Below are 20,687 nucleotides of genomic sequence, written 5' to 3'. Positions count from 1 at the left end.
GTCTTCAGTCACATTGGATTAGGAGCCACAACACAGGCTTCTTATGCTATTTTGGAAAGAGAGAGAGATCTCTATTGTCCATGCTGCTTTTCAAATTTTGTATGAAGGACTTTCTTGCATTTATCCGGAGATTATGATTATCTTTAGTGGGATAAAGAATAACAAATGTAACATGGCTTGAACACATGGTTTGATGGCATGTAAACACCATTGTATGGACTTTAGAGGAAGATGGATGGACACTTTTCTTGATACAGTGAAGCTTAAATGTCTGTGCTCGCCTCAGCAGAGTAAAGTTTTTCTTAATAGGTGAAAGCACTTTAAACGAGACAATGATGGAGTGGTAATGACAGGAGTGGCAAAGGACAAAGAGGAGAAGGACTTAGTATGGAGAGAGGTAGAAAATAATAGACAGGATAATGTAAAAATGTTCCCGTACAAAGGCAGTGGCTCTGTCTCCTTGAGAGCTGTCTACTCCCTCGTCTGTGAGAAACCCCACCTCCCCCTGAGCTTCTCCCCTCCCCTCACCTCCTCCTTCAGTCACTGGCCGAGGAATCCCAGGCAGCGTTTAATTGCAGAGTGCAAAAAGCTTTGGTTTGGCTAATGAGCTCAGCAGCACCGGAGCTGGGACTCTTTTAACGCAAATCTCTGAGAGACAGAAACACATATGGAGTCCTTTTTCCCGGCGGCTGGATTTTAGGTGGAAGAGAAAGGAGGAAGTCCTAAATTCAGGTACAGACGACTCTGTGAGAGAATATACCAGAGGCAGGATACGGAGTAAGAGGTGGAGTGAGAGAGAGGAGAGCGGGAGAGGGGAGGGGAGGAAACGGGAAAAACACAGTCACAGAGAGAGAGAGAGAGAGAGAGAGAGAGAGAGAGAGAGAGAGAGAGAGAGAGAGAGAGAGAGAGAGAGAGAGAGAGAGAGAGAGCGAGACTAGAAGCCTGCAGCAGCAAATGAGACAGAACAACGAGGCGGGAGAGGTAGAGAGACGGGAGGGAGGTGGAGAGGGGCCCCGTGCAGGAGAGAGGGCTACAGGGTGAGGAAGAAGGAGTAGAGAAAAAGTTAGAAGAAGTAAGAGAAAGAAGGTCCAGGAAAAGATTGGTGCAAAGATTAACAACTACAGGGGAGAAGAAGAAGAAGAAGAAGAAGAAGAAGAAGAAGAAGAAGAAGAAGAAGAAGAAGAAGAAGAAGGGAAACAACAGACAGGAAGGAAGGGGAGGTTCTGGGTAGAGAGGAGGTAAAAAAAAAAAGAGCTGAAGAAAAGTTTTTCTTGTAAGAAGACGCAGATGAGGAAAACAGAGCGAGTGAATGAGAGAGCCGAGAGGGGAGGAAACCAATTGTTTTCTAAGGCGTTTTCCACTCAAGCCTCTGGACTTCTTTGGACATGTACACAGAAGGCGCACAAACAACGGGACACCACCGGTTTCACCAGCAGCAGCACATCAACAACAACAACACAAGCCCCTGCTCCTGCCAGCACTGCGTCCTCTATGATCCGCCAGCGTTCAGCCATCACGGTGGGCCGGGATACCCACCAGCATCAGAGAGACACACGGACCACCCATCTCTGGACTGCAGGAGAGACATCCAGGCTCCTCGGGTTCAAGATGTAGGAGGGAGAGCTTTGGTGGTGGACAGAGCAGAGAAGAGCGGTCATCGCAGCCCACAGAGGAGGCCTGTGTTCGGGGGGCCGGACCCTCACAGCCAGTCACACGACTTCAGCCAAGTTTGCCCCTGGGAGCTGAACCCTGCCCAGCGGAGCTACCCTCCGGAGCCCGGGGTGAGACACTACCCGTCTGTCAGGGAACAGTGTGGCTGTGTGGGGCGCGGCGACACCAAGGCACACCCCTTTAAAGCCGGGATACCTCATCCTCTCCCACATCTTCAGGTCAAAGGTCAAGGGTACCGACACAGGAGGACGGTCCGGTACGTCTGCGTGGACGAGGAGGAGGAAAGTTATGGTTGTAAATCTGAGAACTATCATTCGGAGCCACATAATCCTCATATAGGTCATATCAAGCCGAATGGCCACTGTGGACCGAGGGCGGTGTTCTTTGAGGGAGGGGAGGAAAGAGATAGAGATCAGGACCGGAGCAGACTGAAGGGTGGATCAGAGGAGGGCTGTAATGGACGCAGTGAGTCTCACAAAGGTTTTTTCCCCACAGAAGTCCCCCAAAAACAGTTGAACCAAAGCAGGCAGAAGGGGTCCTGCGTCCCACCCTCTGGCATCACCAACCCCAGTCCTGAGCCCTCAAAACCGACCAGCGACCACCAGAGCCAGGGAGCGGAGGTGGTGAAGCAGAAGAGGAGGCAGGACTCAGTGAGAGATCAAATCAGACAAGTGGTGACAAATCTGGAGGATGTGTTGGGGGGTCTGAAGCAGGTTCACGTGGAGATGAAAGAGGTAGGAGGGTCTATTATTATGGATGTTTATTCTTTACATCAGGCGTCAGGTGCAGATCTCCCTGCCTTTTATCAAGGCTCCTCCGGATATAGTGACATTTAAAACGATCATCACAAAGCTCAGATGTCGAGATTCGGTCTGACACACGTCTGTGTTCCTGAGAGCATGCTGACTGCATTGTTTGTGACACTGTCATCATCTCTTACCGACGTGATGATTGAGAACGATTTGCTCTGACCTTTAGCAGAACGCTGCAATAATTGGCAGCGAGCCGTCCAGCACTTTAAAAAGCTTGGCTTGAGACCGTTACTAAATTGTGCCTTGCTCTTACAGTCTCCATTTTATATCCAGCTGTAAAATAGCATTGATTCACAGCTAAATGCATATGTGCAACATATAGTCAGGCAGCAACATTACGAGTTAAACAGCTTCATGAACGTGAATTAGGACAGTTGGCAACAAAAGGGTTTGAGTAGATGTGGATTAATGCTTCAACTTTAGCACAGTCAGTGACAAACATGTGGTTATAAATATACTCTGGCAGTGGTGGAAGACGTACTGAGATGTTTTACTATGCAGCAATTCAACAATGCAAAATACTCCATTACCAGTAAAAGCCCTGCATTTAGATACTGCACACAGGAGTTAGGAGCACAGAAGAATTATCACCAAAAAAAGAATAACTAATGAAAGTACTAATTCATGATTCTAGCTGTTAGTTTGTATTCATATTCTATCAACTGTAAAGCCCCCTGAGACAAATGTGTAATATTGGGCTATATAAATAAACTTTGATTGAACGATTTAAACAGCTAGATAGTTTAGTCCAGAGTTCTCCAACCAGGGGGTCGTGCCCCTCCAAAGGGTCAGGAGATAAATCCAAGGGGTTGTAAATCCATCTTTGTACATTGTTGGCAATACTTTTTGTGAAATATTGGAAAGTTGTACTTCTTTTTTAAATGACAATGAAACTTCTCTCTTTAGAGGTGAAACTTATCTTTGATAGAACTGAAAACAACAACAATTGGCTATTTCAAAAGGGGCCTTAAATTAATACTTTTTATTTTGTGTCGGGTCACAGGCCCCAAAATGTTTGGAAACACTGCTTTAAAGATTAAGAATCCTTTGTTTTGTTAAAGATTATTATGTAGAATCATAAATATAAAAATACATGATGACCATAGCTGTCAAGAGTTTGAATTGTAGTGTACGTAGAAGTCATAAGTGGATTTCATTTGAAATACCCCCAAAAGAAGAGCTCTCCATAAGTAAGTCTGGACACGTATTGACTCTCATTATTATCATTCAGGTGGTCGAGCAGATTGATCGTCTCACAGCGAGTATCGACCTCAGCGATGAGGCGCCCTGCATCACTCAGGGGACGTCCAGTAACTTATCCTCTCATCCTGGCGACCTCAGGCTGGCCCTGCTGCCCAATCACAAGCCTGCTCCGGTCCCGATGTCGCAACACGTGGAAGAAGATCGCATCATCTTAAGAACAAACTCTCCTTCTCCTGTTCACATGGCATCCGTCGTTAAAACCAGCCGCTTCACTCCACCCATCCACAATAAAGACATCAACCATGAGAGGCCAGGGTTAAATGGCCACCCGCCTCACCTGTATCCCGCCAGAGACCCCCACCATGTTGGCCAAACTCACCCTGAGCAACTCCCACACAGCCTGGACCCTAAAGTCATTATCGGGAACAGCACCTCTAATTCTAGGACTCAGAAGCCTCCTGTATACCCCCAAAATGGGCGCTGTGGGAAGGGCCCTCGTCCGAAGCCTGTGAGACCCCCTGTGTACCCCGAGAGAGGCAGGGAGAGCACCAGCATGGTGTGAGGAAGGGGGAAGTGGTCTGCCCCAGTGCCAAAGGGGGCCTGAAACATGAGACCCTGCTGCAGCGAGTGGAGGTCAGAGTGGGACCAGGCAGGGGAACAACTCATGGTGAGTTCACACACAAGAGGACTTTTCTCCCCCTCTATTTACACTGTTGATGTTTCCACCTCAGCTGATGACGTCGGCCTTGTTTACTGGCAGCGTAGTTTTCAAAGTCACTAAATGAATTGCAGTGTTTCTCCCGGGTTACAAAAAAGGGTTTATGTGCGTGTTTGATGTCTCAGTGTGTGTGTGTGATGTCTGTGTGTGGGCGGCAGCGGAGGGGGCGTAACGTGTCTGCTGTTGTTGATGTCACATGATTCTTCACCACACTGCAAAATGTGTCAGTCTGGGCTAGGGAAATGAGAAATGTGTATTTGTTTTTCAGTTGAATGACACATTTGGTTGCAATCAGCCTGGAGGGTGATAAAACTCCATATGTTGAAGTAAAGTTTAACTTTTATGAGTAGATTTAAGTTATATCTGATTTTGCAAAACAACATTACTACCAATCTTAAAACCTTAATCTCAAAATTGTATTTAAAGGTAGGGTAGGTAAGTTTGAGAAACCGGCTCGAGATCGGTAGAATTTGAAAATACACAACCGGAGAAAATCTGCCACTTCCTTATAGAGCCCCTCCTCCAACACACACGAACGCACACATGACCAATGAGGGCACGAGATAAGTTTGTGCACAGATGGAAGGCTGACAGGCAGGTAGGCCATCCAGTCATTTTAGCCGGGCCGGCTCAGATGATTGGTCGTGCTTTTTACAGTATTACGGCTTCCAGATTACATTTTTTAATGGATTTTTTGTCAAAGCACTTAAGATATTCATTGCTATCGGGATGTTAAGAGCATTCCATGGAATATAACAAAAAGTGTATCTCGAGCCGGTTTCTCAAACTTACCTACCCTACCTTTAAGTAGTTTAAAAAAGATTTTGACAACTGTTTGCATCACATAAACCTGAAAGCAAAAAGTAGGATCAAATCTCAATAGAGACTTTTTTTTTGCAGTGTGGCTTAGTCATTACTTCGAGGGAACTGAAAGTTGGCAGGAGCTCAGACGTTTTTGGCAAAGGAAGACCCCACAGCCGCTTGACTGAAATCATGTGACACAAATGAGGCGTCATTATATTTACAGGAAGATCGTAGCTTTACTTCAATTGGCTTAGTTTACGGTCAGAGGTGGATGAGGAGGAGCTTTCTTCTCGTGCCACAGAGTTAATAACAAGATGACATCTGTGAGAAAGTCCCTGCAGCAGATGTGGGGAATTAAACAGCAGATACAGTTCCTTCTAAAAGTCCACCTTTACAGAAGCTGCAGACCTGCATGTTTCTGCACTTCCCTCTTGTGCAGAGTATGCGTAACTGCAATCTATTTTTCTAGCCTGTCTGAGTTGGGCAAGCACAATCTGGTTTTAATCATAAAACCTCCTGGCCACGTGCCAGAAAAGAGTGAGGCAAACTCTTGGTATATTTGTGACGTCCATATAAACATCAGCACAGTGAAGCAGCTCCTCACTCTGTGCTGCAGCGAGAGACGCGCTTCAGGTCGAGGCTGGCAGCCAGAGAATCGGGGCGAAAAAGTGCATATGCTTGAGTTTTCATTTATAGAAAGACAAGAGTTTAATTAGTTGAAAGTGTAATGTAGCAGTTCAACACGGCACTCTCTTTTCACTTTCAAAGTCTTTCAAAGCAGCTGACATTTTAAAGGCCTGAATTATCCGAATTAATCACCCAGAGCAGATGGGGGTGGAAAAAAGGCGAGCACAACAGATGGCCACACACACACACACACACACACACACACACACACACACACACACACACACACACACACCACACACACACACACACACACACACACACACACACACACACACACACACACACACACACACACACATCACACACACCACACACACACACACACACACACACACACACACACACACACACACACACACACACACACACACACACACACACACACACACACACACACACACACACACACACACACACACACACACACACACACACACACACACACACACACACACACACACACACTAAATGTTCCCTTTGACTATCCTCTGTTTTGTGTTCAAAGGAAACTATTAAGTTCTTCTAATGAGGTTGCTATAGTTGTCTTGGGTTCATGTTCAAACACAAATGACATGGGGCAATTAACTGGATCAACATCAACAAAAATAATTGCATAAAAAGTCAAAAACAAATTACATTATAACAATTATATTTGAAGGAACATCTATTTGTTCTGAAAGTAATAATAAACTTCCTAGCCCTGTAGTTGTAAGGGATCAACAATTGCTCAGGTGTTGTTCATGGATAGACAAAGGAGAAATGGAAAAACAAATCAGCTTAAAACAAGGCTGGGTTAGGATACTGTTTAACCCCGAAGATGAAAAAGAAACTGATGCAAATTCGGATAATTATATTCAAACTAAGGCTGATACAAACTCGGTAATTGCCCCCCAGATCCCTGAGGCCTTACAAGCCCCAGCTGTGTCCGTCGAAATAATAATGGGTCCTGTGTCTTCAATTTTAAAGAGGACATATTATATACTAATTTAAGTAAGTAAGAACTCCCTCTGGGGGGAAGTTTGGGATGTTAGCCCTTGCAGACCATTGACATGCACACAAACCTTTAAAACACACTACAGGAAAGGGAATACCAAAAAAGTCATTAAAACGTCATTATTGCAGTTTATTTAGTGGCTTCACGGGGCACATTCCTGATTAGATTCCTGCTTAATAAGATTGCCACATACAAATTGGTGCACTGCAGTCTAGAGGCCAGGTCGTTTTCCTGCGTAGGAGTCCTGGATTCTGCAGCTCTGGGCTGAACGTGACACTCATGTTTATTCTGTTTTCAGGTCGGTACTTGATGGAAAAGCAACAGGTTTCACACAATAAATTAAATAAATCGGCTTATTTATTTGATTTGAATGCAGAATTGAATCCTGATGAAACACTCACAATCTGAGCAAATAAGTGACACATAGAAAATAAAGATATTTAGTTCAGATCAACATAACGATTCATGATGTTATACTTTCACTCTAGTATTTTTACTTATTGTTCTACTTTGTGCTTTGTATTCACATGATGTGATAGTATGCGTTGTGCTTCTGTTGCTGCACAATTGATTGCCTTTTGATTGCATAAAGTGAGAGTCAATAGGGGAGCGCAGCTCTTGTTTGCCGCAGGGCAGTCTGACCCAGCCCAGTCTCCTAAAAATAACATCCCATACAATGAAAAACAATAACGTTTTGAGGGAAACATATTTTATCCTAAATTATGGTCCCAGTTTTTACACACGCGGTTAAGTTTTGGCAGCAAAACTACTTAGTTACATTTATTTAAAGAGTATGGTTTGGGTTCAACGTTTTTTACGCAACTTAAAGAGGTGTGTGTTATACTCCTTTCCAGGTTGTATTTAGTGCCTCTACTGTGAAATGTCTCCATGCTTTAATGTTCAAAAGGGTCTTTATTTTTCTCATACTGCCTTTGCTGCAGCACACTCTTTTTAGCTGGCCGGCTCCGTTGTGATCAACCGCTTAGAGATGTCCCGCCCCTTAGCCAATCACGTACAATGTGTTGCAGCGCTAGCCAATAGAAGAGTCAGTGTTACATCGTGATGTCCCTATGTTACAGAAGGCTACAAAGGAGTCCAATGTTACCTTTTGTTTGAAAGTTTGAACAAGTAAAATGTGACATTAAATTCCCATCAAAATGTAATGGACAATACATTTTTTGTGTCCCTACCCTAACATGACTTTTTTGGGACGATTATATAAAAAAAAAAATCATTTTAATTTCAGAAACAAGGACCTGCATTAATGTCCTCACTCTCAAGGTCTAAAACTAACATTGTACTTTAGAAAGACAAAAGTACATAAGCAAGCACATGTGGCTCTTGATAAAATCTGGTTTACAGAGCTCCTCCACAAGTGAGGCAACATGACTCACAACGACACACACACACACACACACACACACACACACACACACACACACACACAGACATCTGGGATCACTGAGGTACAGAATCTAAATGTCTCTCTTTTTTTGTTGTTATGTTTCCAGCAGGAGCTGATGCCACTGAGAGGAGCTGTCAGCGGGAAACAGAGCACGGCCTGAAGGTGGGGATATTTCCAAAGGGAAAACTCCCCCCTAGAGTCGACCTGCGACCGTACGTCACGCAGGCACAGGAGCATGGAGGAGTGGCAGTCAAACCTCTGAGAATTTAAGCTTTACTGCTTCTGTTGAGGTAGATGCAAATATTGAGCAGGGTAAACTGTGAAGATAAGGAATCTTTTCATAGCAGTGTTTATTTATTTTACAATGTTTTTTTATTGCAAAGAAATCTATTTTCAGGCAGCTTACACTAGTCTGGATACTTAATGTATGCTATATCAAGATTTGTATCATCTAAGCTATAGTAAAGATATGTTACAAATAAAGACAGTTTTTCTCAAAGTTGAATGGTTGTTAAAGTATGTAATAAAACAATCAGCAAAGAGGCAGGGATATTCAAAAGGTAGAGATTAAATTGCAATACAACAGACTCTGCTATTTTCACACAAATCAATCTGACTTCTCAATTGAGAGGTTGCATTGACAGCTGAATGTCCCACATTTCAATAAGAAATAAAATCATTGACGCAAGCATTTCATTGCCCCTGACTCTGGTAAATTATTTATGCATTCACTTAGTCTGACATAGTAATCCCAAATGGTTGTGGATGTTGTGAAAATACTTCTCTGGCTGATCTGGAGATGGCGGTGTGAGATCTCTCATGGCCTTATTCTGTCAGGGCGTCACAGGCCAGCCCGGCCAAAGTCTGTGTTTCTGTTTGTTTAAATCTTGTCTGAGATTTTCACCACTCTGCTCTCACAAGCTGCTTCTGCTGCTATCAGAGCACACCGCTTCCCCTCTGCTACTGAAATTATCCATCCACATCACAAAACATTCCTCACTTTCTGTCTCTTTTTATCACTGCTGGAGAGCTACAGTATTGGGTCTGATGAAAGATGACAAACTGTTAACTGTTCTGACCACTTTGTCACTCACTGTCTGCATCTTATAGAGGCATACTGTTATGATGGCGAATGACAGAGGAGTTTGCAAAGAGTCGAATAAAGCGCTGAAGGTCGGGCAGATAGTTGAGGTTAAGTGTTAAAGAGCAATATCAATTGTCAAAAGCAAGATTTTAAATAAATAATGATTTTTTTCTTGGCACCCCGAGCATCCTTTTATATCATGATTCAATAATGGTATATACTAGGGCATTTTATTATTGAATAATCGTCCCATTACTTCCCATTTGAGTAATCTTTAAGAGTTTAATATGTCAGGAAATTGTGATACATTTCCTCAGTGAAACAGAAAATCAGGGCCGTCTAGGAAAACTGCTATAACTGTCCAGCTTTGGTCATAAAGAGATGCCAAGAAACATCAAGATGGATGGGGGGGAATCAACTCAGTGAACAACAGATACCAAGGATGCTGGCTGATGAAGAAGACGAAGTAAGCTAAGTAGCCAATATAAGGCTTAGTCATCTTGCCAAATAGTGAGCCTGTGTTGATGTATGAAAACTATGTTAGAACTGGTTTATAAATGGTTCTTAATGATTAATAAAGTGTTTACACCCTAATTAATAACGTAATTATAAACCCTTTATGAATCCCTTATAAGGATAGTCTTATTGTAAAGTGGTACCGAAGACTCAAATAGCTCTTATTTAAATCACAATGTCCTAAATGTTTTTTTAATTCCCTAAAAGCTAAATCCAGAGATATCTGTAGTGCTCTTTTTGGCTTTATATGCCAGTAAGCAACTGTTATAGGATTGAAAATGGCTGTATGACTGACAATGCTGTATCCAGTTCTCTTTATACATCTAAAGTTGCGGCGAGCTCACTAAATATGCTCATGGTCAAATTAATCTAACGTTCCATCAAACAACTACAGACATGCATTAAACTATTCACTTTAAATGTTATTTAACCAAAAAAAAGGTCTACATCCTCACATTTGAGAAACTGGAACCTGATAATGTTTGCTTAATAAATGCCTGAAGTGATTGACTGGACTATTAAATCATGTGCAGCATTGTATCTCTTAAAATCTGTGTTTTATTGCAAGATCAAATATTAAATATTTTTATAGCTTAGTCATGAACTGTGTCAGAAATGTTTCCATATTCCAGATTCAACATCACTCTGCGTGCTATTCATAGGAGAGGCCTGTTTTGGCAGCGAGATAAAAGTATTGTCTTAAAAAGACCTTTCCCCAAACTCTTCTATTTCTAACTCCAACTTTGAAAACAAATGTCTTGTTCAGAACGCTTTGTGAATGCCAAGTTGGAATCGGAAAAACAATCATCAATCCTCAATCCTCAGAGCGATCACTTTAAGGTCTGCAGGCCTGGATCTCAGTAATGTCTGCTGCACCTAAAGCCTCTTGGACTTTGAGAAAGGCCATGTCTCGGCCGGCTGTCCAAGTCTGAGCCTTTCTGCATACCCAGTCTATGAATCTTGTCAGACAGAAGGCACACCGTTTGAGCCCTTGGCCGTGCCGCCTTAGCAAATACAGGAATGACTCTGGAATTTCAGACAGAGATTCAGACCAAGAACAGCACTCTCTCGTTTGTCTTATCTACCCAAAAATAATACATAAGTAGGATGCTGGTAATACCACAAGTGTCAGATTCCTGTCTAGAAGAGTATTGTTTCCTGGTGTGTTTGGATTCTGGAAGGAAAACCACAACATGCTGAACAACTTCAGTCTGAGAGGCTACAACCTGATACTGACACACTGATCAGTGCTAATGAACCCAACAAACCTCAGAAAACTTTGGAAACAGGCAGGAAGACAGAAAACAACTTAAAGGAATAACGTGCAGTTCTAATTGATGGAAAGTGAATTCACTGGAAAAACAAAGAGATCAGATTTAAAATAAATGTGAAAGCCAATCGGCCTCTGAGATACAAAAGTCAGCAAAGAAATCTGAAACGTCAGTACAGAAAGTTTGTATTATTTAGCGTGGTGACATTTGTGAAAGGATCTCAAACTAGGCAATGAACTTTCCTTCTCTATCGACCAAAAAAACAAACTGAAAATCGTTGTCCATTTCACAATCAGGAATGTTGTGTCAGCCACTACCAGTTACAAGCTAGCAGGCTAACAAGCCACCAAGCTAATAAGCTAACAATCTAAGAACCAACATAAGCAAATAAAAGATGCTAACTTACCCTTCTGATACGTCTGCTGGTCGTCGATTTTGTTGCACAGCAAACTCCTCATCTGAGTCCAACATGTCTGAATCTTGTTAGCCTTATTGTACAGCTCCTTCCACAAGTCAACATAGGAGCACAACAGTAGTGGGCAGGGTGCTAGTTATATTAGCATATTTTAATATTTATATAGACAGAATTAAGAATTGAATCACACCACAGTATTTTTTTATTTAAAACAGATAAGAGGGAAGAGAAACAGCTAAGAAATAGTTGGATAATCAACACTGAAGACCTGTGAGGGAATGAGGCCTGCTTATATACTGCAAGGCTGATTAGTGAAATGGGAAGCAGGTGAGTGAGTGAGCGGGGAAGGTCACGTGATGGAAAAGGCGGGAAAAAGGGTATTGTAGGGCAGGAGGGAGCAGGAACAGCAGAGCAGACAACAGGATAAACACACTGCTTTAGATATATTATGTATCATCTTGGAAATCAAACTTACAAAGTGTTTTATAACTGGACAGAAAACAACCTTAGTAGATACTCCAAGTTGTTGTTTTTTTATTTAAAAATAAAAATGGATTACTGTGGGGTATGAACAAGATAACTTTGTACACATGATTGTCTATGAATTAAAATAAGTTTTCTAAAGTCATATAATAAATACTTGTAGAACTCACAACTAAAATAATTTAGATTTTTTTGGACTGAGTTTCCATTTAAACAGAAAAGTGCAATCCACTGTTTAAGATCAATTTGGGATTTTCTGTTTTCTTTCTGTGGACATGAAACACAATTGTAAGTAGACAATCAAACAAGAAATTCACGATTATATTAAAAAAAAAGGGTCTTACAGTGTTATTTGCCGTAAAATAAGAAACTCACTTTATTTTTGGGTTGTCACTTTAGGAGTGAACAAAACAGAACAGATTGCTTTACAGAATAATGAACACATGTGTTTGAAGTGAGTGCTGAAGAGTTTACAGAGAGTACAGTGGATCAACAATAAAAAGAAAAGCAAATTATTTGAGCCAACTCTCCAAATACCACCCAAGTCACAATACCACCCAGCTTGAGAGAGGAACACAATTCATCATGACTCCAAGATGACTGCCCTGCGTTTTGTTTCAGCGCGTTATGTATTTTTCGCACATTTACGAGGCTGTGTCTGCTGGTTGTGTAAGTGACCCCTGGGGTGAGGAAGTAGCCCAGTAAGTCTGCCCTACACGCCCTCGCTGGTCTGTGGCTGACCCCAGCGCTGTTCTTAATCTCAACGGGATGACAGAAATGCAGAGGAATTTCTCTGCTCTGTGCCTAAACCAACCTGTCAAGACGCTCTTCTTAGGCTGTGCACGTTCCTCTGTTACGTCCCCGTCGGCTCTCACGTTGCCCCGTTTTGTTGAAATATGACCTGCAAATACCAAACCCTGGCCTTAGTAACCTCTCCAAACACTGCCCACCTACGTGCAGATGCATCCGGAAAATGTCTCTCCTTGCCACAGTATGTTCAGTGTTGGCTGCAGGCAGATGGCAAAATCCCAGCCCCTCCACACCTTACCTACCTGTATGCTGGGTTGTGTGTGTTGAAGCAAAATGAGAGGTGCCAGCCTAGCACTTTTTTTCTGGTCTTTGCCAAAGCTGTTCTGTGCTTGTGTAAGGCTAACGAGAGCCTCCGTCCAGATGCTAGTGCGAAGCTCCACAGCTGAGCAAACAGTCACCGTCTTCTCTATAGCATGACATGTTTAAAATGACATGCCCGTCCAAAAAGGAGGAGACCAGCTGAGTTCTGAGGAACAAAATGAGCCAGACATTCATCACATGATCGGCTTGTTAGAACAGCTTAAAGTTCAACATCCCTTGAATTTGTATTGGCTCTTGGGCTGACAATGTTAGTCTGACTTTGAAGTGAATAAAGAACTTTGTTAAGAGAGTAAAAAGTGAATACAATCTGTATTTTTCTTTCAGCTTCAGTTGTACTTTGTGAATTTTAAATGTAAGCTTTTCCTACAGCGACCTTTTGCCAAAATAGTTACTGTCTGTAAATTGGGAAAATTCCCAGACAGGCAAGAATGGAGTTGACTGAATGGGAGATGGGGGGATTTTCCAGACACTTTCAATAACACAGACAATCTACTCTGGCAGGGAAGCACCTTTGTGACTTCAAATGTAAACCATTTCAATTGGGCTTAATCTTCCCGGTTCGCTGCTTCTTTAAGCTGAGACTCAGTGTTCTGTTTCGCTGTAAATACCCAACATCTGTGCATTAAACAGAGTATACATTGTCTGGAGCCTGTATATAAAAGGAGTGATTTGTTGGAGATAAACACATCTTTAAGTCAGGTGAAGTACTGCAACCTCCAGGGTCAATCCAATCTACGCAGTTTTTTTGCTGTTTGAAACAGTCTAGTGCTTGCTGCAAAAACACATTTGTCCTTGGTAAAAACATCTTTGAATGGAGATATTCTTTGGCGGTTTGTGTCAATCCTCCCACTCAGACGAAATATTCAGTGCTCTTGTAAACGGCTGGCTTCTTAGGCAATCCCCAAGGACGTGAATTAAGCTTAATGCAACGCTCTCTGGGCCAGAAAGGAGTTTTTTTACAGCAGCCGGGAGAGACACTTCTCTCTACTGTACATGCACAAAGGAAGAGATGGTGAGAAAAGGCCTCCATTCATGGTGCTCTGGCTGAGTTGTAGTAGATATGGCACGGCAGTATAAGATCCTGCGGCCTGTGTCTTCACAGCGGACTGTCAGCAAACATGCCGCCAGCGTCTGCTGCCGCCCTGTTTGTCTCTGAGGCCACGATCTACACGCATCTCTCAGAGTGAAGCGCTTATTTTCAACAGGACAAGGACAAAATACTGATTCAGTCCTGCACAGCACTCTGATACTTTCTTTCCACTAAGGATTCTTGATTAAAAAATGTTTGAAATAAATAAATAAGCCCTAGATATTTGGACATTTTCAAAAGAAGAAGCTTGTGGTTATCATTCAAAATATATTTGTTTTCTATAATAACAACTCCCTCTCTCCTTTTCCTTTTTATTGCAATAATTCCAGCATGCCAACATATTACAACCAACAAGGCTTTAGCAATATTAACAGTTTTACATAACAATCTTCAAATGTTTCATTCACTCAACAGCAACAGCACACATGTATAAAACATACTTCACTATGCTACCCTTACTATTCAATATAAAATTAGAAATTTGCCATTTTCTAATCTGACCACGAATAAATTTAATTCTGTATTTGTCCTATTGTCAACTAATCAAAACAGTGAGTGAATTGATCAGCACTAACACACACTGTCCTGCTACTATACATACTCACTAGCTGTTGAATAAAGTCCCTTAATAATTTAGAAAATTGCTCCTATTTTAGTAATATTTGCGAAATACTCTCAAGCCGATATGTTTAGAAATAACTATTTGTTGTGACTTCAGTGGTAACCAATGGAGTTAGGGCTAAGAGCCACAGACTCGTAGAGAAGTTACACATTAAGGGTTGACAATAACAAAAAACTGAGTATCTTATGCTTTAAATTAACTGTGAAAAATACTGATGTACACATATTAAAGGTGGGGTAGGTAATTTTGGAGAAACCAGCTCGAGTGCGCTAGAATTTGAAAATACACAACCGGAAGAAATCTGCCACTTCCTTACAGAGCCCCTTCTCCAACACACACGAACGCGCACATGACCAATGAGGGCACGAGATAAGTTTGTGCACAGATGGAAGGCTGACAGGCAGGTAGGCCATCCAGTTATTTTAGCCGGGTCGGCTAAAATGATTGGTTGTGCTTTTTACAGTACTACGGCTTCCACAGATGACATTTTTTTATTAATTTTTTGTCAAAGCACTTAAGATATTCATTGCTATCGGGATGTTAAGAGCATTCCATGGAATATAACAAAAAGTGTATCTTGAGCCGGTTTCTCAAACTTACCTACCCCACCTTTAACAGTACGAAGCAAGAAAACAAACCAGACAAAGTGGCAACAAAACACATTTCAAGAAATAAACCAGCAATCCAGAAATACATGTATATGAACACAGTACTTTAGACCAGAGAATACTTTGGTCATGATTTAAGGCACATTTGTAGCACAGTAAATCTGATCTGACTAGTTTAATGTACAAAATATGTGTAAACGTTGCATTCATTTCCATTCATGCAACACAAGACTATAGTAGTTACAATAATACTCGAGCACCAATTGCACTTTTTGATAGAGTTAAAGATTCTGTACAGTACAGGGAGAGATGTTTGCTGTTAAAATCCTGCAGATAGTACTTGAAAAGGAGGATTTCAACTCCTGAAAAAGAAAAGAAAAGGAAACATTTAAATACACAAATCCAAATTGTAAACACACAAGGCTTCATTCAGCATCTCTCAATTGTTGTCCGAATGTTTTGCCATTTCATCTTTTTATTCTAAGTTGATCTGGATAGAGAGAACATCACATGCAGCGTTCATATTAAACAGAAACAGTGGTACGGTACCTTGATAATCGGCAGTTGCGTGTCTGAACATAGATTCCTGTGTATGTGATATCACATCTCACTATGTTGTTGGTGAAGTCTGACTCCTGGACGCTGGAATTGGGGTTCACAGTAACCTGAAAATAATCAGAAACAGAAACAGTTTGAGCAGCTCTGCATGTTTCTTAGTAAAAAACATTTTTGTGGTTTTGAGAAAAATCCATAAATAACGTATTTTTTTTGCAGATGATATGATGTTCATGTGACATGTGTTACCTTTAAGATGTAGTTCCCTGGAGGCACATCAGTGATGTCGATCCACTGGCAGTCGATGTTGGCAGCGTAGACGTCATGGCATCCCGGGCTTAAGCCCTGAGAACACAACCAAAACACACTCATTGGCAACTCGTGGCTCTTGAGACGAATTTGACAAGATTTTTCCTACAAGTGCTGCAAATGAGGCACATTTGAGCTTAAGTTATACAAACAGTTCTTTGGAAGAGAAGCTGTTACAAGAAACCAGCGCTGAGCCAGAATCACAGAGCCCAGACAACAGATGAAATAAGTATTCCCAGGTCCTCAGGATGTTTTCATTCTATTTTAATGACGTTCACTGAAGTTCTACTTTAAAACATTTCTCAGCAGTGGATCTGCAGTATTTGCCAACAACTCCTAGACAGGATACTGTGCAACTCTGAGCCTAGTCAGACACTAGGTTGTGACTTAGTAAATCAAATTAAAATGACACAGTGGAAGCAGTTGTAAAACGCCTGCTGTGTCTCTGGAGAAAGTGTGAAAAGCCAGAAAAAACTACTCAAGTGGTTTCATTTGAAGAGAGTGGATTTTCAGGATGAAAAAAAAAATGTCAAGACTTCAGGATCCAACCCTATAAGTTGGTACAAACAAACTATATTCAGATCAAGAGATAACTACTCAGGTACTCACTACTACCCGTTTATTTTAACAAAAAAACCAAATCAAACATTTCCCATACGGTGAATCTGTGTTATTAACATTCTCCCTGTAATGTTTGTTATAGGCTGGCAAGTAACTTAAATGTCCAGTTTTTATGAGATTTAGTATTGAGGACAGGATACTTTACTTGGGGGAACTGCCTTCCCGTACTTTGAACCACATAACCATGCATTTTAAACCTTAAACTTTATATCTAGAGATGGCAGTGAGTGTTTCTAATTCCTTATCACTGATTGAAGATAATACAACATTTACGTCACACACTGACACTGTACTGAATAATTGTATGTTACCTGCGTGTGAGATGTACAGGCGTAGCGCCGCCTGAATCCAGGTTCACAGCCCGTGTCCTCCAGACAAAAGCTGGCTTTGTGTCCCTCGGCCACATTACGTTCAGTGACGATGTCCAGCAGGTCGTAGTTACTGAAGGCGTCCATGCTGTGGTAGTGTCTGAAGGGGTAGAACAAAACACATTAGACCGATCTGAGGGTGTCGTTTTTTTACCAGGTTCAATCACTCTCATTCTAGGTAAACTCACTGGTGACAGCTGTGCCAGTCCCACTGATATCTGGGCTTGACAGGAAGGAAGTCTGTGGTGCCTTGGTTGATCACTTTCTGGGGGAACCGCAGCAGGACTCTGAAGTCGATGTCTCTTACGCCGGGTCCATAAGCCGACCTTGGATGGATCACAGGAGAAACAGGCATAAGTGCTAATGGCTTGCTGTCAGAGTGCAAACGTTTTATTTTGCCATTGTGCCTAATGCTTTTGGGAAAACCAGTCCAGAACATTAATATATTGACAGGACATCATGTTGGACAATCACTGCTCCATAATAACCCTATCAACAATACAGTTGTCATGCAACATTGAAAAGTGATACAGACGTAATAGAAAGTTATCCTTAAACCACAAAAGAATTTGCTCAAACAAGTCAAATTAAGGTTCAATGGGCAGCCAAAATAAAGGAAATGCCAGTGTGTTGAGTGTATAGGTGTGTGTGTCTGCTTCAGTGTCTACATTCTGGTGAAGTGAATCATTTTGGCACAATAGTTCACCTGGCTAGACAATTCTCCTCGGCTGCACAGCGGAGCGCAAACATCTGCATGCGCTGGATATAAGCACCGGCCTGGATGGCATACGGGTCCGGCACGAGGTCCGGCAGTCCTGAGGAGACGGTTAAAGGGACAAAGGGTTTTGTAATTCTGAGATCTTTATGGTTAGAGTCAGAGTCGCTTTATTCACCAAATGTACTCAGGACTTGACTTGGGCCATAAGAAAGAAAGATTAAAGGTTAGAATGTTTATATACATTTCAGAATGATAATGCTATGCTACATTCAGGCTATTGTTTGGCAATGTATGCAAATTATTATAATGCACATTAAAAGACTAATGAATATGCTGCCTAATGCTGTGTGTGCACCTTTTGGACAGTTTACACAGTAGGCTTACTATCTCCCATATGGTGTGTGTTTCTTGCTTAGAATAATTAATTGAAATACTGTAGAGTCCAGGCTAAAAGTAAGAGCAGCTGTTAGTATTTGTTGCCATAATAAGTGTTTAATATCGCTGAGCTGCCAGACCAGGATTCAAAGCCCTAATAAGATGTTATCCCTTCTTGTAATTTAGTTGTTTCCTCTACTTGAGTGAGAAATTGATTTAAAATAACACTTGATGATTCAAACGTAAGATTTGGCCATGATCATTTGAATCCATGCAAATAAGAAGGCTTTACATGTTCCATGATTATGATACTTAACTTACCATTTTGGAAATATCCTGTACCATAACCCGTGACAGGCGGACGGCGGTTGCGGGCCGATGACCTCCCTCTGGTGGGATATGGGTTGTAGAAAACCGAATTTCTGTGGTTCTTTAATGGGTTTCGAGGGTCGTCGTTAGCCATGTTCTCTTCGTTAGCCATGTTCTCTCCGTTAGCATTTGCCTCGTTAGAACCAGCCTGACTGAGTACACTGGAAGGAGCAGGGGCTTCAGCTACCCTCTCCAGACTGGTTGGATGTGCTGAGGTGGATTGATCGGTCTGCGCGTGTTGCCTGGAGACAGCCATCGCCTCTGGCACCGCGCGTAAAGGCTGGTATTGCGCACCGGGCCCCGGATCTCCTCCTCTGGTGTACAGAGCATCCATACGACTTCTCCTCACGGGTAAGTCTCTAAATCTTCCCGGTGCAGAGACGTTGACGGTATTGGGATGTACAGGGATTGAGCGCCGCGTGGCCACATAACCTGCAGCTCCGGGAGGGCGCTGATCAGTCCTCACCTGTCTGGACTCAGCCTGTCCGGGTCTGATCGGAGTGGCTCCTCTATGGGCTCCCGGCATTTGGCTCCAGGTGCCATCCCTTCTGCCACTCACATAAACCCTCGACTGGCTTCTGGACCGAACCGGAGCATGGTACTCTGAGCCGGTGCTCATTAAACTATAAACCTGCCCGTTGTTCTCCCACTGGATCCGGTTCCGCCAGGGGCCAACTGTGCGCTGCTGCTGCTGCCCAAACATGAGGGGAAGTTGTCCATGGAAAAAGTATAAAAATAAGAGTGACCATTGTGCCATTGCAATTAAAAAACAAGTCACTCCTGTAAGTTAGTGATAAATAAGACTGTGGTGTGAATTGCACGCGCAGATGTTGCTTTGTGGAAAGTGGATGAAAAGCAGGAGTGCAGCTCTGACACAGAACACCATATCAGTCCTCAGGGGGAGAGCAGAGGAGGGCTGGAGACTTTCTCCTGCTCACTTATCGAATCCCAGTTTCTTACGCAAAGTCAAACTTTCTAGCAAGAAGATTTAACCCATGCCTCTCCGTGGCTTCGTTCTGTTACACAATACTTACACAAGGACGTTTGCTCAGTAAACTTTACGCACAGGTGTTAACTGAAGTCATCTCAATGTTAACGTTTAACCTGGATATTGGCAGGAACCAGTCCGCCCAGTAGAGGAAAATGTAAGCTTATGATCATTTGATTTCACTTAAACATCCCATCCCCTTCTACTCTTCACTTCACGAAAGAGAACAACTTATTTGGTATGACTTTAAAAATCCATTAGAGTACTTAAATAATTTAATTAAGTGCCATAAGTTCTCAGTTTATCCACACACAGTACGTAGTCATGAGATGGTAGTTTTTTTTGTATTTGTATAAATGTTACTTGTGTGACTGCCTTAGAGAGGCTGCACTGGCTTCATGGCCTCGTGCAGGACTGTTCCTTCGCCACGAGGCGGCAGGATGCCTCTGTGTGTCTCCATCCTGCTGGAGCAATCCATCATCCAGCATCATCCTGAGAGTCATGGTGCAGAAAACCAAACGCTTTTTATTGTTGATCTCATCCTTCCTGGATTCATGTTAAGTGTTAAGTGTCTAGAATATCTGTAGTTTGGTTTCCAGCTATATTAATTTGTTTTGGCAGAAATCCATATTCATCCAAGCAACTTTACTAGAAGTTCAACAAAATGCACAACTATTTTTCCAAAAGGAAAGTACATACATTTTGTTATTCATTTTTAATACAAAATAGTATTATTATTAGTGCCTGAGCTCGACAGAGTCGGTGCAAGGACTATTTGGATATTTCACTTTAGTTAAAGTATTAATACCAAAGTTTACAAATGTGCAAACACTCTGTTACAAGTAAAGGTCCTGAATTTAAAAGCAT

The 20,687-nt window shown here is 42.2% G+C and overlaps 2 protein-coding genes across 3 annotated transcripts; one reads left to right on the top strand and one right to left on the bottom strand.

The window, feature by feature from the left end:
- Positions 1 to 913: 913 nt before the first annotated feature.
- LOC117500330 lies at positions 914 to 8,988 on the top strand. 2 transcript variants are annotated; one of them, XM_034153167.1, is made up of 3 exons: positions 914 to 2,405; positions 3,715 to 4,353; positions 8,407 to 8,988. In XM_034153167.1, the coding sequence occupies exons 1-2, from the start codon at positions 1,386 to 1,388 to the stop codon at positions 4,246 to 4,248; spliced, it is 1,554 nt and encodes a 517-aa protein (XP_034009058.1). In that variant the 5' UTR covers positions 914 to 1,385; the 3' UTR covers positions 4,249 to 4,353; positions 8,407 to 8,988. The 2 variants fall into 2 exon arrangements, with proteins under 2 accessions (XP_034009058.1, XP_034009056.1); XM_034153165.1 differs by having other exon boundaries at positions 916 to 2,405; positions 8,404 to 8,988.
- Positions 8,989 to 15,807: 6,819 nt separating this feature from the next.
- On the bottom strand, positions 15,808 to 19,589 carry loxl5b (lysyl oxidase-like 5b). The gene is made up of 7 exons (XM_034152839.1): positions 18,785 to 19,589; positions 18,077 to 18,185; positions 17,559 to 17,696; positions 17,314 to 17,470; positions 16,322 to 16,417; positions 16,067 to 16,182; positions 15,808 to 15,879 (listed from the first exon to the last, which is right to left on the bottom strand). The coding sequence occupies exons 1-7, from the start codon at positions 19,587 to 19,589 to the stop codon at positions 15,873 to 15,875; spliced, it is 1,428 nt and encodes a 475-aa protein (XP_034008730.1). The 3' UTR covers positions 15,808 to 15,872.
- Between the last annotated feature and the right edge of the window lie 1,098 nt (positions 19,590 to 20,687).

Source organism: Trematomus bernacchii, unplaced genomic scaffold, assembly GCF_902827165.1.
Source record: "Trematomus bernacchii unplaced genomic scaffold, fTreBer1.1, whole genome shotgun sequence".
In the NCBI taxonomy this organism is placed as follows: domain Eukaryota; kingdom Metazoa; phylum Chordata; class Actinopteri; order Perciformes; family Nototheniidae; genus Trematomus; species Trematomus bernacchii.
The sequence above is the reverse complement of the archived record's forward strand: the minus strand, read 5'-3'. Positions and strand labels throughout refer to the sequence as shown.

Excerpts from the sequence above, each read along its gene's own strand:
- LOC117500330 (XM_034153167.1), top strand. The coding sequence starts at position 1,386 with ATGTACACAGAAGGCGCACAAACAACGGGACACCACCGGTTTCACCAG. Across the intron at positions 2,406-3,714 it reads TTCACGTGGAGATGAAAGAG|GTGGTCGAGCAGATTGATCG; the intron begins GTAGGAGGGTCT and ends ATTATCATTCAG.
- loxl5b (XM_034152839.1), bottom strand. The coding sequence starts at position 19,589 with ATGGCACAATGGTCACTCTTATTTTTATACTTTTTCCATGGACAACTT. Across the intron at positions 16,418-17,313 it reads CCTGTACATCTCACACGCAG|GGCTTAAGCCCGGGATGCCA; the intron begins GTAACATACAAT and ends TTGTGTTCTCAG. Across the intron at positions 16,183-16,321 it reads CAGGGAACTACATCTTAAAG|GTTACTGTGAACCCCAATTC; the intron begins GTAACACATGTC and ends GATTATTTTCAG.